This window comes from Coenobita brevimanus, chromosome 61, assembly GCF_032717465.1.
Source record: "Coenobita brevimanus isolate Jiangsu-jjx chromosome 61, ASM3271746v2, whole genome shotgun sequence".
In the NCBI taxonomy this organism is placed as follows: domain Eukaryota; kingdom Metazoa; phylum Arthropoda; class Malacostraca; order Decapoda; family Coenobitidae; genus Coenobita; species Coenobita brevimanus.
The window spans coordinates 8,529,709-8,544,581 of NC_137014.1; the positions used below are offsets into that span (position 1 = coordinate 8,529,709).

The 14,873-nt window shown below is 40.7% G+C and overlaps 1 protein-coding gene across 1 annotated transcript in view; it reads left to right on the forward strand.

Annotated features, from left to right (window-relative positions):
- The window catches only part of LOC145403601 (uncharacterized), a 31,626-nt gene that overhangs the window by 13,157 nt on the left and 3,596 nt on the right, over positions 1 to 14,873 (forward strand). The window contains exons 7-13 of the mRNA XM_080275277.1: positions 754 to 921; positions 2,958 to 3,072; positions 5,972 to 6,135; positions 7,079 to 7,174; positions 11,535 to 11,630; positions 11,935 to 12,174; positions 14,609 to 14,791. Coding sequence (XP_080131403.1) covers positions 754 to 921; positions 2,958 to 3,072; positions 5,972 to 6,135; positions 7,079 to 7,174; positions 11,535 to 11,630; positions 11,935 to 12,174; positions 14,609 to 14,791 — 1,062 coding nt within the window. The remainder of the gene's footprint in view (positions 1 to 753; positions 922 to 2,957; positions 3,073 to 5,971; positions 6,136 to 7,078; positions 7,175 to 11,534; positions 11,631 to 11,934; positions 12,175 to 14,608; positions 14,792 to 14,873) is intronic.

Sequence of the window (14,873 nt, forward strand, 5' to 3'; positions counted from 1 at the left end):
GTCACCCAGCCCAAAATCATTCAGACCGAATCAAAACCTAAAATTATTTGATCCAACCCAACCTAATCTAACTTGATCCAGCCCTATCCAACCTAACCTTACCTAACCTAACTTCATCCAACCTAACCGAAATCAACCCAGCCCAACCCAGACTAAGCTAACTCAGCAACACTTACTTAAGCTAAGCTAAACCAAGCTAACCAGAGAGCACAAAGCAAAGAAAAAATAAATATATCCCAATATAAGCTCTATTACTTCTACTTTATTTACTTAATCCAGCATATCCTAACATATTCCAACCTTGATTTAACCTGACCTAATGCAACCTAAACAAATAAAACAATAAGTAAATCGCTTCAACCTTACAGCCGAACAAAAATAAATTTAACCTTGTCTAATTCTACCTAACCTAACGTAGTCTAACCTAACTTAATGTAACATAACCAAGTTTAATGCTCCCTCGCTTAACTCTGTCAAATTTCGTCTAACCTAACTCAGCCTAACCAAAACCCTGCCTGTTGCGCTGTAATTTGACCTAACCTAATTAAATCTCACCTCAACCTGTCTAATAAATCCTAACCATCTTGATTAAATCCAACCGTACCTAATGACGTCTAATACATCCTGTGTTACCATAGCCAAACCAAATGACCTAATCTAACCTAACCTAAACAAATGTATCATAATCTAAGAGAACATAGTTAACATTACATGACCAACCATAACTTGACCTGCCTTAACCTATTCTACCAGCCGCCTGTGGACGTGTATTGCCACAACAAAAAGAGCCTCCTGAGTCCGCCCCAAGTGGTGACCATGTTCTCTTACAAGTCTGAACATGTCACCGGCTTCAACTTCTTGGTGCCTGATGGAGAGAACCAGACTATGCCCATCCAAATGACTGGAATGTTTGGGCAAAAGGTCAGTACTCGAAGAAACATCCACTGATTTGTTTATCTCAACCCTATCGTTGTTTATTTATCTGTCTATGTACGTTAACCAATTTTCATCTACATCATTCATTCCATTCCAACTCTCCTTTAATCGTCTGTGTGTGTAGTCTGGTCAGTGCTCTACGGTTTCGTTCATTCCATCCTTACTCATTCTATTCATATACTGTATCTCTGTTGTCTAACCAGTATTCAGCTGCTTCATTCTTCCCATTCCAACACTTGATTCATTTATGTACACTCGGTAACCAAAGTCCAGTCGCCCGTTCTGCTACACTGTCTAAGGACTTTGGAAATGGTGCTTGTTATTTTACAGCAGCTGACACTCATGACGTTATCTGGCCATTGATCAGTGTCATCAGTGTCACTGGCTTCGGATTCACGAGACTAATTTTCAAACACAGTAGACAGGAAAGCAGAGATGACGGGACTTAGGTTGGCGATAGTAAAATATTCACTACTCTGTGCATTTCATATTAAAACTCTTTTAATCATCTGCCGTATGTACATATGAAATCCATCTTTTTACGTACCTTTTAAAGTATATTAATTTCGTGGATGGCTGTTACAAAAAGACATTTTTTTTTATTTTCTCAGTATTTTCCCCTAAAATCTTAGACCTATGAAGGTTATCCAGAGGCGAATAAAATCACTTGCAATCAGCCAAAGTAAATTGGAAAAATTGTCCCCATAAGTTGAATGATTAAACGCAGTTTTTCACTCCACTTCAACCCTTGTACTGCTGCCTCTTTTTTATGGTTTAATGGCAGTAACATGTAGCTGATCTTAGCGATTTCGTAACCCCCCCTTTTCTCGGCAATGTAAGTTTCACATCACACCTTATTAATCCTTTTGTATATTACCGATGCAAACTGTGTCAGTGTTACTACATGACATACAAAAGAAAGTAGGGTGAAAGATGGAAAATAAATCACAAAACAAGAGGCATTACGAAGTTTCCTACACAACTAGAGTACAGGCCTAACTACCACAGCTCTATATATACTGTATGGGTAGATGCTATGTCCGGTCATACAGGTGGCCATACCACAAAGACCTCAGACTGATCTTACTCCGACTTAATTACAGTCACATTCCACATCCCCACATAGACTGTGCTATTGATAGTCTAAAACATACAACACAGTGTATGCCAGCATTAAAGAACATACTTGATACCGGCATCTACCTCATTTGTCTCCACCATTCCAACACATCTTAGAAAATGCTCTTTTTCTCTGGACATACATCCATATACACACACCGACACACTCCTGCGGGTGCGGGAAAAATGGATGGAAGTGAAACTCAGGCTTATAGAACTATGATTATAACATGGCACATTTTATTCTTCCAAAAGGTACATTGAATTGGTCAGTACATGAGTGACTCAGGGACACACTGAATTTGGCTGCCCTCGTGGGTGCAGCAGAAACTTCTGTTTAAAAATATTTGTGTATATAAACTTGCGGCTGAGTCTGTTCCACCTTACTAAAAGCGGCATTATGTTGAATTTGCCTGGCACGAAAAGTGATACCTCAGTTTTAAAAATTAGGATTTATTGATAATTAATAATTCTACCTTGCAAAATAAAACTCACTGAGTGATATGAGAGAGAGAAAAAAAAATTCTGAGAAGATGCAGGTGACAAACATCTGTCTTCAGTAACCACGCCGATAGCGAGGTAATATTACTTTTACCTAACACCACAAGTAGTTTTAATCGTACGTCACAGTTGTTTTCAAAATATTTCACCTTTGTCCTTAGAACTGGTAGTGTAAAGCAAGGAAAATTGGCAAATAATTTTTATACGTAGTAATGATCTTTACAGCAGTAAGCTAGTCATATACAACCTAATGGTGTTTTTAAAATATTTTCACCATCATGGTAACAATGCTATTGCCTTTCACTAACCCAGCAACAATTATGTTTTGTTTTTTCTCTCCCCCTTCATGTCTCTCTCTCTCTCTCTCTCTCTCTCTCTCTCTCTCTCTCTCTCTCACACAGGAGTGGTACGACTTCGAAATGAGGATCACTCGGCGTGACTACCTCCCATTCTTCGTCCTCGAGAATACTAGGCGTTTTGAGAACTACACCATGCAGATCCATGACTACAACCAGGGTGAGACGGAGAACTGAGGTGAACAGTATAGCATTACTCTCCTATAACTTCATTCTGCTAAGTCTCTAAATATCCTCTTTTCTCTCCCTTTTCTTTTCTTTTTTTCTTTTGAGGCTGTTCCATTCTTTCTTGGCATGAATTATTCTAGGCAATCGTGGCTTTTGATGAATATATCCCTTTGATCACACAGAAATATCTTTGATGCAATGTGAGAGTTTGCCCCATCCTATAAAGGTTGCCTCTAAGCGCTTGCGTATAATGCAAAGTGCAATTATTATTTTTAAAAAACTGGGGGAAGGGGGAGACCCGCATTATTCTTTGAAAACAGATCGCTACTTCGGTATTTTATTTTGGCTACCATCAGATGATTTAATTTGTGTGTGAGATATTTTTGCCCACTAACGGGTTAAGATCGATTGACACCTAGTTAAAATGAGTTCGAGGAGATTTCAAGACGAACAATGCTCGCTGCAGGCTGAACAGAGTACACACTGTTTATGAGCGAGCGAGCGAAGTTTGCTGTTAGTGTATGGGCGAAACTACAACTGTCAGACTTTTAAAAGGCGAATAACTTTTTGCTTAATGAAGTTAGAGCATTATTTTTTTCCTCTAGATGCTAGGTCAGTCGTTTCAGTAGCTGATTTATTAATTAACAAAACCACTAACGTACCATAACAATGTGCAGTTTATAATAAAAAAAACGCGTTTTCCAAAGATTTTATCCAATTTAAATTTTCAGAACTACTACTGCCCAGCGCTTTTTCGGCAGCTAAATGTAGCGTACTGTTATGAAGTCTAAGCGATGAGACGTAGCAAAGGCTGAATGTTCACGCGGTTGCATTAGAAGGACGATAGGATGATAGCTAAAATAAACATTTTGACGTGTAGAAGTTAAAAAAATTTGGAGCAGCGTTAAATTCCCACTCCTGTATTGCCACTAACTGATATAAGAGCATAAATCTAGTACAAATAGAAAGATAAATGCCTCTAAACACGTTGCAACGAACATGAATGAACTAAACTCAATAGTTCGGGAACTGCGAGAGTGAAAAATAAAAAGACGTTGCTTGCGACACGTTTTCATAGACTGTACTCTGCAAATTTCCACCTACAGATTTTTTCATTTTTTCTTTGTTGCAGAATTGTAAGGGGCAAATCTCTATGAAGGGTGTAAAGCAAACTAAAAGCTTCTGTCAAAAGCAGAACCAGAGATACTACTGTAAATTCTGAAAATGTCACCGAGAACCACTTCTTTCCCTCGCTGGTTTATGCACGTTTTTGGCCTTCATACTGGTGTACTCGTCTCAGTAATTTAATATAATTACTTTAAACTGTGAACAGATATCATGAAAACTGATTAGTTACAAACATCTCAGAACTTACAGTATAATCTAACCGTACATTATTATGGCAACTGAATTACCATTTCATATTGACAGAATTGTCCCAATCCCCTCTTTGGCTATCCCCTAAACTTTTTTTTTCCCCTCACTTTCAGCGTTAAGCTGACTTTTATCCTCCCGTCTTGCATCTACACCCTCCGTACTAAAGCGTAAAATAGGCATCCCTTCCTATTTGTCTCACCTGAGGTCCATTTAGGTGTGAGGTGAAGCTAGGCTATACGAGGTTCTGGTCTAATTTAATTTTGGTTGGGTTAGATCATCAGGTTAGGCTGATAAACCAAGTAATGGTAGGAAGGGTTAGAAGCGATTAAGCTAATTAATATTACCGGACATAGGAAAAGAAAGGTTTAACCCTTGAGTTATGTGACGCCTGTTATATTTTCTTTTTGAGTGATTTATGTGATAATATTCAGCTGCAGTGAGACCATTCGAAGTGCACTGGTTAGATGTAGCCTTAATTTAGCATTCTTTTTTACAACAGCTCTTTCCTATGTTTAATAAGTTTGTCTACATGTAGCGAAAATATTGGAAAACGCGTCTTGGGATTGAAGACGTAGTTAAATTCCATTTTTCTCGGGTCGCAAAATTTCCCCAGAAGTAGCTAAGGTGAGTAATACATGTTACGATTCCCTTCCTACCAACATTCTACTATTCTTTCTCTGTGCCTATCCTGCCACACCATGGTTCCGGCCACATTTTCCTCAAAGCAAGTTAAGTCTAGTGTATATCCTACCAGCCCTCTCTTCCTACTCTTTTTCTATCCTCACACAAAATATGCTAAAGCTAGTACGTATTCCACCAATCCTGTAGGCCTATTACCAGTTTCCTTACCTTCTCACCCCAGGCGTAATCCATCTGACCTTATACATTTCCAGTAGAGTAGATTAGATAATATGTCCACCCGATAAATCTATTTTGTTCTCCCCTTCCACAAAGCAGAAAATATTCGCTTTACATCCCAGCAGTCCCCTCCTTCTTACCTTCCATTTCTCTTTCCCCAGGCCTGACCTACCACATTAGTTTTCAGTCACTTGTTACTTACAATCAGGCTACCTTTATTTATAATTATATACCCCACCTGTCTTCCCCTCATACTTGTTACATAATAAGCTAGATCAATGGCCGGTATATGTCCTACCAACCGCCATCTACTAGTCTCCTTCTCTTCCCTGTTCGAATTCGTCTACTCAAGTACATTTCCACTAAACGAAGCTACATCATATACGTTCGCTACAGACCTTCTCTCTCTCTCTCTCTCTCTTTCCTGTGACAGAAAAGGCTCGAGCCAGCATACACCCAGAGTATGATCTTACCACATCTCTTTCGAATCACTCTTTTTTTTCCCCTTACATAAGAAAACAGGCGACTTTTCATCCTCTGTAACTTGGCCTAAAATTACCACCTCTCTAAGTTAAAGTGGATTAACTATTAAACAGCTTCCTTCTATAGCCTGCCAGTCCCCTGTTACCAACCTCCTACTCCTGTCTTACCCCAAGGCCTCTCATACCACATCCGTCCTCGTCAAAGCTACTGCAACATCCACATAATCGAGAACATCACCAGCTGGGGGGACGTGGTGGTGGACGGGGACGGTTCTGTGCACATCTCGAGCCCCTGGAACTTTGAGGACATGGATGAGCCACTACAGTACAATGGACTGGTGGGTGTGAGGCTGGGGCTGGGGAGATGGCTTAGTTTCTCCTTGTGTTTTTGCACCGTTTTCTTTCTTGGTTATGTTGATGCGCTCTCTCTCTCTCTCTCTCTCTCTCTCTCTCTCTCTCTCTCTCCATTGTCTTTATCTCACCCACTCACTCAATACAAGCTCATTCCATCACAGACTCTCTCTCTCTCTCTCTCTCTCTCTCTCTCTCTCTCTCTCTCCAGTCTGTCGTCTCTATTATCTTTCACCAACTCAGTACAAGTTCATTCCATCAGTCTCTCTCTCTCTCTCTCTCTCTCTCTCTCTCTGCAGTCTGTCGTGTCCATCGTCTTTCACCAACTCAGTACAAGCTCATTCCATCACAGACGCTCTCTCTCTCTCTCTCTCTCTCTCTCTCTCTCTCTCTCTCTCTCTCTCTCTCTCTCTCTCTCATGCCAATATATGAAAATACATGAAAATGCGACAAGAGCAATGAAAAATTCCATAGAAATGATCATGTAATTTTCAGGTTACTATTGAATTATTTCCAGACAATTCACTAAGTCCTTAAGCACTGTACAGTAGAACATAATTATAATGCTCAAGACTACGAAACAGCACAATAATAGTTAACTTTTCCTCTCCTGTGCATATCCTTGTGTGCATGTGCGAATTTCCTGGTTGTTATGTGTATGGATATTTGGATATGTGTATGTATGTGTATGTATGAACTAATGTATACGTGTGATGAATGCTTTCTGAATGTATATTGGTGTACATGGAACACGATGTGGTGCGTTTGTGACTGATTGTGTGTGTGTGTGTGTGTGTGTGTGTACGTTTATTTTTGTCAACGTAATAACTGTCGATGCTTAAAATCCTATGCATGTTTTTATGTCCCTGTTGTGTACGACCTCCTCCCCCGTGTGTGTGTGTGTGTGTGTGTGTGTGTGTGTGAGGGCAGCACTGGGAGAGAGGGATGGAGGCTGACGTCTGGGTGGGCATGAAGAAGAACCCTGTCCTCAACCTCAGCGAAACCTACGTCTGGTACTTCGCATCTGTAAGTTCAATATTGTGTATTTAATAATCTTCATTTTTATTTATTTGTTTATTTACTAATTTATTTTTTGAATCTGTGTGGGGAGTATTTTCGTTGACTTCTCGAATTTTGTGTATTGTCTTCTTTTTTTCTTTTTCTTGGTACACTTTAACATTCATATGCACGTTATCGATGTCTTTTGTTATATAAGCATTAAACAGAGAATACGGCTTATCATCATCATCATCATCACCATCACCCTATATTCCACTAATGAATGGGGGTCCGTATAACATTTTCTGTGTGTGTAATTCACCGGGTCGGTCAGGATCACTTGATGGTCGTGATGGTCAGCTTTTACCCTCCCGGAAGGGAGCTGAGAGCTCATATAGTCCGATCTAAGGGCAAGGCTGTGACCTTCACACACGCACACACCCGTCCCCTTGCTCAAGGGGGACAGTAACCACCCACTTCGTCAGTGAAACTTTTCGCAACCTGAGCGAGGCGCGAACTCCCGTCCACCAGTTTGCAAGCGGGAACGTTACCACTGCACCAGCGAGCGGTGTTGTTAAGGGTATGCAGAGATGATTAAGTGCAGTGGAGAGAGCGGAATGAAGTGATTGTTGGAGATATGTAAGAAGACATGGATGAGTGAAACTGTGCCAGTAGAGTGGAAAAAGGCTTTGATTGTACCCTTGTACAAGAATAAAGGTGAGCAAAGTGAGTGTAAGAATTATCGTGGCATAAGTCCCTTGAGTGTTGTAGGGAAGTTGTAGGGAAGAATTCATAGAGAGTGTGTGTGTGTGTGTGTGTGTGTGTGTGTGTGTGAGTGAGTGGGGGGAGTTGAAAAAAAAGAGGATATATGATGCAAGTAATAAAGAAAAATGGGAAGTTAATCTTGAAACAGGTGCTGAAATGTAGAAGTGACAGTGGAATGAAATGTGAAAGTGTGAAGGATGTAAATGGTAGATTATTAACCCATGGGAATGTAGTAAGGACCAGATGGAAAGACTATTTAGAAAGTCTGATGAATGGGAATAGAGATAGCAAAGCGGCTGTAACATGACTGGTTTTGGGGGTGTGCAGGGAACGAATGCAGTGCCAGGAAAGGTGACACTCGCAGAAGTGAAGAACGCTGTGAAGCTGCTGAAAATGGGAAAACAGATGGTGTTGTTAAGGGTATGCAGAGATGATTAAGTGCAGTGGAGAGAGCGGAATGAAGTGATTGTTGGAGATATGTAAGAAGACATGGATGAGTGAAACTGTGCCAGTAGAGTGGAAAAAGGCTTTGATTGTACCCTTGTACAAGAATAAAGGTGAGCAAAGTGAGTGTAAGAATTATCGTGGCATAAGTCCCTTGAGTGTTGTAGGGAAGTTGTAGGGAAGAATTCATAGAGAGTGTAAGAGAGATATCAGGAGGCCTTGTGAGTGACGAACAGGGTGGCTCTAGGAGTGGCAGAGGATGTGTGGATCAAATAATTGCAGTGAGACAAATGGTGGAGAAGGCTTGTGAGAAGGACTGTAAGGTGTTTATGGCATTTATGGATCTAGAAAAAGCATACGACAAAGTAAACACAAAAGGATTGTGGAAAGTTTTGCTTATGTACGGTGTAGATGGTAAGCTGCTCGGTGCCGTAAAGAGCTTTTATCATGGTAGTGAAGCATGTGTATGGGTAAATGGGCATCTAAGTGAATGGTTCACGATCATTGTTGGCGTGTGACAAGGTTGTGTGATGTGACCATGGTTATTCAATATACATGTGGAAAGGGTGATGAAAGAAGTAAAAACACGAGTCATGGAGAGAGGGATGGCATTGGTAATGAATGGTGATGTTTGGAACATCTCAGATTTGATGCATGCTGATGATGCAGTACTGCTTGCAAATACCGGACAAGAGCTTGGTAGACTAGTGCAGAGTTTTGCAGATGTCTGTGAGTGTCGTGCCTTGAGAATAAATGTAGAAAAAAGTGATGTTTATAGAGAGAGAAGGTGACTCCTAGTGAGATGTTAAAATGAATAGAGAGAGACTGGAATTGGTGAGAGAGTTCAAATACCTGGGTACAGTGATAAAAAAGAGGGAATGACCAAAAGAAGTGGAAAGTAGAGTGACATAAGGAAAGAAAGTAGTTGGTGATATGAAGGCCCTGATAAGAAACAGAGACTTGAGTGTTGCAGCTGCGCAAGGCTTACATGAAGGAGTGTTAGTGTCATCTTTAACATTCGGGTGAGACTATGGTGTGGCACGAAAATGAAAAGTCAAGAGTAAGAGTCAAGAGTAAGATCAGTGGCGATGGGACTGTTGAGGAATGTATGTGGAGTACAAAGAGTGGATAGGATGCGAAATACTGTGATTCGTGAAAGATGTAGTGTGAGGAATTCTGTGGACACCAGAATCGAAGAGAATGTACTGAGATGGTATGGTCAAGTGGAGACAATGGATAACAATAGAGCGGTGAAAGAAATATATCTGAGCGAATTTGAAGGAGAGAGGAGGCGAGGTAAGCCAAGAAGAAGATGAAGAGATATAGTGAATGAGTGTGAGAGGAAGAGAGGTATGCAAGTTGGTGAGGCTAATGGACTGACAAAAGATCGAGCTGGCTGGATGAATTTTGTGCGGAGAAGCGTATGACCAAGAGTTTTGCACCCCTAATTAACGTGACAACGTTCGGATTGACTCGATCGGATAGGTACGTGTGAAGCTACAGTACTTGATGGAAACCTTTTGGCTTATCGAATGGAACCAGGATTCCGTGGGTTTGAATGATGAGTGAATGGAAGCGTGGCCCATTGAACTGGGCAAACTTTGGCTATCTGGTCGCTGCTATTCCTCACCCCGCCCTAGGGTGGGAAAGAAGGTCCGGATGATGATGATGATGATTTTGATGTTATGACCTTACGAGGATTCTGTATCGTCCCTTCTTTAGCGAATAGTTTTGTTTAATACGCCCTCTGTTCTCTTTGGCAAACATCAATTTGATTTAATCATAATTCATTATTAGCCTTACATACGACAAAATTTTTAGGGAACTAGAGACAAAATAAACAGCTGAGACAGAGTTGTTACAAACTCCCAAAGGCCATCATCATCATCATCTTCATTATTATACATTCCATCATCATCATCATCATTATTATACATTTCATCATCATCATTATTATACATTCCATCATCATCATCATCATCATCATCATCATGGTATGGTTCTTATTCAGTGTGGCCTTAGACACCACTTCCTTACCTATTCATTCTGTCCATCACATCTCAAAATAAGCTCTGACGATACTGAAAGACATACAAAGCATACAGTAGAATGCGAAGGAGTAATAAGCAAACGAATTCGCTAAGGAAGAAGTGCTAAAGCCTTAAACAGTGCCGTTTCTAGCCTTTTGGGGGCCCTATGAGAAATGCTGTTTGGGGACCCCTTACCTCCATTACTGACTTTATGGCACTTACAATAATTGGCGGGTCCACCGTACCCCCTACAAAATTTATTTCATGAATGTACTGTAGAGTGACTCAGTATACATTTAAATTTCTAAAAAAAAAAAAAAAAAAAAAAAAAAGCCAATAATGGCTGCTCGGGGGCCCTCTGGTGGCTTCGGGGGCCCAATGCAACCACGTAATTCTCATATAGTAAGAAACGGCACTGTCCTTAAATACCACCAAGAAAACGCCCCAGTATTCCACTTATAAATCTGATAGAAGTGTAGCACCCAGTCATTATTTTTTCGTTTCTTTTTGTTTTTCTTTCCCCCCTTTTTCTTTTTGAGGGGGGAGGGCTGACAGACGGAATGAAAATTTCGAAAGTTCAGGTAAAAAATGAATTGGTGCTGTACTATATTTGGTTCTCTGCTTTCTTGCAAGAGAGTATGAAGTAGAAGTCGAAATGTTTCAGTATTTTTGTAATACCTTACAATATAATCAAAACTTTTTTTTTTTACTAATCCCGAGCATCGTTAGTCAAAAAACTATATATATTACCTAATCTCGGCACTAACTGATATTATTGGTCGAACATAATGCAGTCAAATAACATGTGAATAAACACAGCCCTTTTCATTTCCACTTTTTATTTATGCGGATTCAGTCCAGTACAAACCGAAACACACTGGGGAACATTACCACTGAAGGCCAAGTAGAAAGGGTACATAAGAGCAGAGATACATTGTCCCATATATGATGCAAAAATAATCATGATGGATGCAGTTATAATTACAATAACGAAATATTTTTCCAGTTTTATTAAAGTAGGGCTATCGAAGTTACCCAGTAACAAACAATTTTCTTTTCTCATGTTTTCGTTTTCTCTTGATATTTAACCGCCACCTTAATAATTGTTCTACTAGGTATTTGTTTACACTGTGTTCCCTTTCCAACAGCCCTTCACTCACGAAGAACTGGGAATGAGAGACGTCATCCCTAGCATTCCAACGCTCGACAAAGTCCCCATCAAGCTGGAGAAGTATTTGTCAATCGTAAGATTCATGGAATCCTATTCTGCCCTTATAAATTTTCTTTCAGTATGTCTTCTCCTTGGTCTCCTGTAGTGTAGAGCTTACTATAATCCAGTATGATACATCACATATATCGATATACCTATGATTCCTAACGAAGTACACCAAGTGTTTTTCGTGAGGCTACTTTTCAGCGACAAAAGACAGTATTAACCAGACTTCACAAGATTTGTGTCAGGCTTAAGTTTTTGTTCTATAAGATACTCCATGAAAGACTTTTAAGTTTACTTATGCCATTAAAATTCCAATATTATCTTCCTGCCAGGCGGAGGGAATTCCACATGTCCTGTACAACATCTATGGGTACGACAGCAAGAGGCCCACGACCCACATCCACGACATCTCCATCTGCTACACCGACACCCAGATGAGGCATTTCCAGTTCGATATGCCCCATAACTCCCTGAACAACTCACTGTATCTGAGGGAGAACCTGATGTACGCCATCGTGGAAGCTCTGAGGACAGAAGCAGTGGTGTCGCCCCTCCGGATCAACAGACTGGAGGTGCGGTGGGGGAGGGGCGAAAGGGGGCTGACATGAAGGATGGGAAGGCGGAATAATTGGGGGTGGGGGGATGAGCTGGTGGGTGAGGAATGTGGGTGGGTGGAAGGGGAGGTGAGTTGGTGGGTGAGGATGCTGGGGTCCCAAGCACAAGAAAGAGGATGAATTATTAGAGAAACAGGACAGGTAGGGATAGGGAAGTTCGCTCCTTCAACACGGTGATGCATTTTGTACTCGTTGCCCGATTTATTGTTTCTGCCACCAGTGTTTTGTATTCTGCTTAGGAAGGCCTTTTCGAACTGGAGACTTCAAAATTAGCCGTCATTAACCGCTTTACTGTAGGATCGCCCCTAAGGTGAATTAAATCGTTTGGAGAAGGCAAGAGTAAAATATTTTAACAATTATGGAATCATACTGAAAGGGTTAAACAAAGGCAGGGTAGGGATGAATGCCTCATACCGAAGAAGAGCACTCGCAACACTAGCCCTTTCAGAGCGCCTAACTCTTAGGTATTTTTTTCCGGCTATCACCAAATGATTTTTTTTTAGTTTACGACATCTCTATCGGTCTCAGAGGATTAAAGGTAAGATGAATGGAAAACTTAAGGAAAAGTGAATTTGGAGGACAAATTTAATGCTTGCAGCGTACCAACACTCGTTTCGTATATAAAGGCCCCAACATGCTTGCGTGCGTCGGCCATGGTCACATAATAGCAGCTCTCCATGCTGCTCGATCTCTAAGAGCCTCTCTATTCAGTCCCTTATCCTTGAGGTCACACTCAATGACCTAGTCCCAGGTCTTTTTCGCTGTGCCTCTCGCAACCCTACCCACAACGTTAATACTCATACTTCTCACTTTCTGCACCCAGTTATCATCTCTCTTCCTCTCCACATGCCCAAACCATCTCAGTCACTTAAATGTATTCTTTGAGTCCACCAAATGCTTTTTTATTTTCATTTTCAAGTGGCTCCCCATCTTCTAAAGACTTCGGACGGCTAAAGAAAACTATCTTAAGTTTGAAGAAAAAGTTTAGAGAGATAGGGGAGAACTCTGACGGAGACTGGGGTAGGAATGGTAGGGATGCAGGTATGAATGAAAGAGAAGTAGAAAAGTTAGGAAGTGAAACGAAAAGGAGGCAGTTTATCAGGCCATCATTCCTTCTAATCACTAATGAGAGAAAAAAAAAAATGAACTTCCAATGCGACAGCTAACGATGTGGACTAAATATGAAAACGTCACTTTATTTTTTATTATTCAACAAAACAATGAAAGCTTAGGAATTAAAACAGCAGATTGTTTATAGATTTTCACAAAAAAAGGATGAAGAAAAAAAATCCCAAATAAAGTCTGTCGGAAGGTTTAACCATTAGGAGTGTATTGATAGTTAATTCAAAGCAGAACTGAGAGGGAACAATGTACATGACAAGTTTCGGATAAATCACACTCTAAAAGCTCCGAGGTAAGAAATGAAAGGAAAGAGAGCGAAATGGGAGGGAAGGCGATAGAGAGGAAGTGGAGTGTACATGGTCTCCAGAATTACTCGGTATCACCAGGAAATTATGAATATGGCAAAATACAATGCAGTTCTCTGTTTACCCCTGTAGAAGTAAAAGGGACAGTGAAAGCTACATGTAAGCCTTCCAGGTCGAAAGTCTCCCATGAATTAAATATAATAGTGAAGTAGAAAAGAAATAACAGAAAATAAGTCACTGTTATGATGGGTTTAAAATAATGAAATGCACATAATAACACGCCTACATACTGGCAAAAAAATCCAAAGTGTGTAATGGTTGTATGGTTATTTTCACTTTCTTTCCCGAAACTAACTACTGTATTTCTGTTGAGAGGTAGGTAAACGGTGCGGCTACCCTATAGAGTGGGGTGGAAAAACAATGAACGACTAAATAAGGGAGACAAGCAGGACAGATATACTGGCTCGTGGGAGGATTACTTTGGTTAAGCTGTTGGGAAAGAGGAAGATTCGAGTCTACTGTATATCAGATGTTCTCTCTCTCTCTCTCTCTTGTCGTTTCCCAGGCTGTTTAGACTGTCAGACAAAACTTACCTTTCCCTCTGGCCTTGCTCACCCGGCAGTAAAGTTGGGGACACAGATGTAACACTGACGGTTGGAGTTTATGTTGAAGGTGAAGATCTTGACTAAGAAGAAATGATCACTTGTTAATGACTTTTGTGCAATGGATAGGAATTACGGTCTTATTCCATTTGGCATAGGCGAAGGATTGGTAATAACGCATTCATAACATTCTATATTGCTTATTACACCGTGACGCTCTCTTGTATGATGTTTATATCGTTTTAATTTCGACATACAGTACATCAGAAAGATACATTACAATTATAACGTGTAGTATGGAAAATAAATGCGACCAGAACATAACAGTTAAGCTTAAGACTTTTTCTCTTCTCATGCCAACAGATCCACCAGACCAGCTCCGCTCTTGAGGTGCTGTTCACACTGCTGGAGAAGGTGGACCTAATTGGTGACGTGCCTGGTGACGTGTTTGAGAATACCATGGACAAGGCAGCTGAAATAATACGCAAGGCCATAGACTCCTCCCAGCTGGTCGTAGCCGTCATGATCGGCAATAACATCGCTAACGTAAGAGGGGGAGGGATGGGATGGGAGTCACGGTAGTCGAGATGAGTGGAGTAGAATTGTCGATCGGTGCCGCAGTTTCGGT